Source organism: Hippocampus comes, unplaced genomic scaffold (assembly GCF_001891065.2).
Source record: "Hippocampus comes isolate QL1 unplaced genomic scaffold, H_comes_QL1_v1.1 scaffold85, whole genome shotgun sequence".
NCBI classification, from domain to species: domain Eukaryota; kingdom Metazoa; phylum Chordata; class Actinopteri; order Syngnathiformes; family Syngnathidae; genus Hippocampus; species Hippocampus comes.
Genome location: NW_017805540.1, coordinates 5,558,552 through 5,561,039, shown reverse-complemented (window position 1 = coordinate 5,561,039; position 2,488 = coordinate 5,558,552). Strand labels below are relative to the sequence as shown.

At 40.0% G+C, this 2,488-nt stretch overlaps 1 protein-coding gene across 1 annotated transcript in view; it reads left to right on the top strand.

Moving 5' to 3' along the window:
• The first annotated feature begins 289 nt into the window (after positions 1-289).
• The window catches only part of LOC109521290 (major histocompatibility complex class I-related gene protein-like), a 32,414-nt gene continuing 30,215 nt past the window's right edge, over positions 290-2,488 (top strand). Inside the window, exon 1 of the mRNA XM_019879074.1 lies at positions 290-524. Within this exon, the coding sequence (XP_019734633.1) occupies positions 473-524 (52 nt within the window). The 5' untranslated portion in view covers positions 290-472. The remainder of the gene's footprint in view (positions 525-2,488) is intronic.

Sequence of the window (2,488 nt, the reverse complement as noted above, 5' to 3'; positions counted from 1 at the left end):
CATATCCACAAATCCAGATGGAGTAATTTAAAACCTCTTTTCTTAATTTTTGAAACAGAAATAAAGCAATACCTAAGTTCTATTATGGATTCTAAAAACAAGAAAGCTGTTAAAACTCTGGCTATATGCTCCTTATTTGATTTTTTTGTTTAAAATCCCCTGGCTTCTTTTTTGTTTAAATGTTTGTAATATGTGTATGTATTAATAACATGTTCATTTTGTTCTCTGTTTATTGAAAATTGTATTATGACTTGTTCGAATAAAGATTAAAAAAAAAGAAAAAACATTCAAAGGATTCAGTTCCTGGATTGGTCACGTGATTCTTTCTTAAAGCAATACACGCACCGATACGGGGTTTCACTCTTCAGCTCTCGGCACTGTGCTAAACGCACCAGTGTCGCTCGTCCCATCTCAGTTGTTTAGTATTTTAAGTTCTTTCACGGGACATCGGCGTGTGTTGTGAGCTCGCAACATGAACAAAGTGGCTTCATTTGTGCTCGTTTGGAGTCACGTCGCTTCTGCCGGTAAGATCACGACACAAACCAAAACAGTTGTTGGAATTGATCTTCTGCGAAAAGGTAATAGCATATTAGCAAGATAACTTTTACTCCCACAATGGGCACATATGGACCACGCAAGGTTTTTCTTGCGAAAAGGGAACACGCTATGCAGGACATTAGTTCACAAACTCACTCACGCAATGATATACGATTGCCAGCGGTTATTTTTTTTTGGAGCGACCGGAAATTCTACTGCCCGCTTTATTAGCTCTGACCACCAGAGCGAGGACAACTGGGGTTGTTGTGAATCGGCTATTTTAGGTTTTTATATCGACTGCCATGTAACGCTTCGACTTGCTTCCACATTAACTGGCTCCCGATTCAAGCTGTGACCGTGAGGGCAATGTCAATCCGATCCAGGAATATTGTGTTTCTTAATCATAATTATTTGTGTGTGTGTGTGTGTGTGTGTGTGTGTGTGTGTGTGTGTGTGTGTGTGTGAACTAAACGCAAAATGTATCCCAAGGCTCTCTGCTATTAAGGTGTGATAACCCTTGCGCAACAAAAATCTGTTTACCAATCTATGAATTGAAATATTGCAAGATACAGTGTTCTAATATATTATTTTCCCAATCCATAAAACAACATATGGAATTATATATTAATGATCATATACGACACGAGATATTATATATTAATGTACTCTATTGCAAAATAGAAAGTAAATTGTAGCTTTGATTGTATCGCAATATATTTAGCAGGAATAAACTGTTGATGTGTTTAGATATGACAAAATATATGTAGTTATAAATTTATAAATATCCACAATCATGTCATGTAGGAAAATGTATTGGTAATATATGTCAAGATACAGTGTTGCATATATTTTTAATATATGGTAAATGTTTTTTACATTTATGGAAAAATGTACATCGAGTTCGATTCCAGCTCCGGTCTTCCTTTGTGAAGTTTACATGTTCTCCCCGTGCCTGCATGGGTTTTCTCTGGGTACTCCGATTTCCTCACACATTCGAAAAACATGCATGGCAGGTTAATGGAACACTCTAAATCAGGGGTGGCCAACCTGCAGGTCGCCAGCCGCATGGAGGGCTGGTTCAATGAAGCTCCCGGGCTTTCACACGACAAGCGTCAAAAAAGCCTCGCCGGTGGCAAAGCCATTCCAACAACGGGGCTAAATACACAGAACGTACTACATCAGCCTATCATCAATGCCGTTACTTGATTGACATAGAGGGCAACCAATCAGCAGTGTTGTGTCCAAGGAGTAGTACTCAGAGAATGTTTAGAGATCAGCCATCTCGTTACCTCTGCGTCCCGTGTCCGAGACGCAAAATTAACCCACAGGAGGCACAGTTCCAAACAATCAGTGTTGTGTCCAAGGACTGGCAACCCGAGGCCAAGGCCAAGGCCAAGGACTTGACTCCCAAGGCCGAGGCCAAGGACCAAGGACTTGCTTCCGAGGCCAAGGCCAAGGACCAAGGACTGATTTTGAAACTGAGGCCTAGCCAAGGACATGTATAAAACAATGCTATCATACCACTTGGCGGGTCCTCATGATTTGCAGCACCCCTCCATCATAACCCTTTGCACTCCCGAACGCTTGAATGAAGTGATTTTATTCAAAGAGTAGAACAGTCAGGGTACGTGTTATTTATACTGAGAAAAAGAAAGAAAATCATATGATATACATTTATGAATTAATGTTTTAGTGCAGTAGTTTCTTAATATGAAGTAAATCAACACTCAACAGGCATGACATGGCACGGAACACAAGTTGAGAAATGACTTTGCATAGAAGTCAATCACTGACTGCAGAAAAAGCGGTAATCTCTCAGTGATCATTTTACAGTTTACCTGCAGCGAGTCCAAGGGACTCACTGATCAGAAAAGTATGAGTCCCATTATGCATTGAGAGAGTCCCAAATTTCAAATTCCGAAATGGTCTACTTATTCAATTGCATATGATA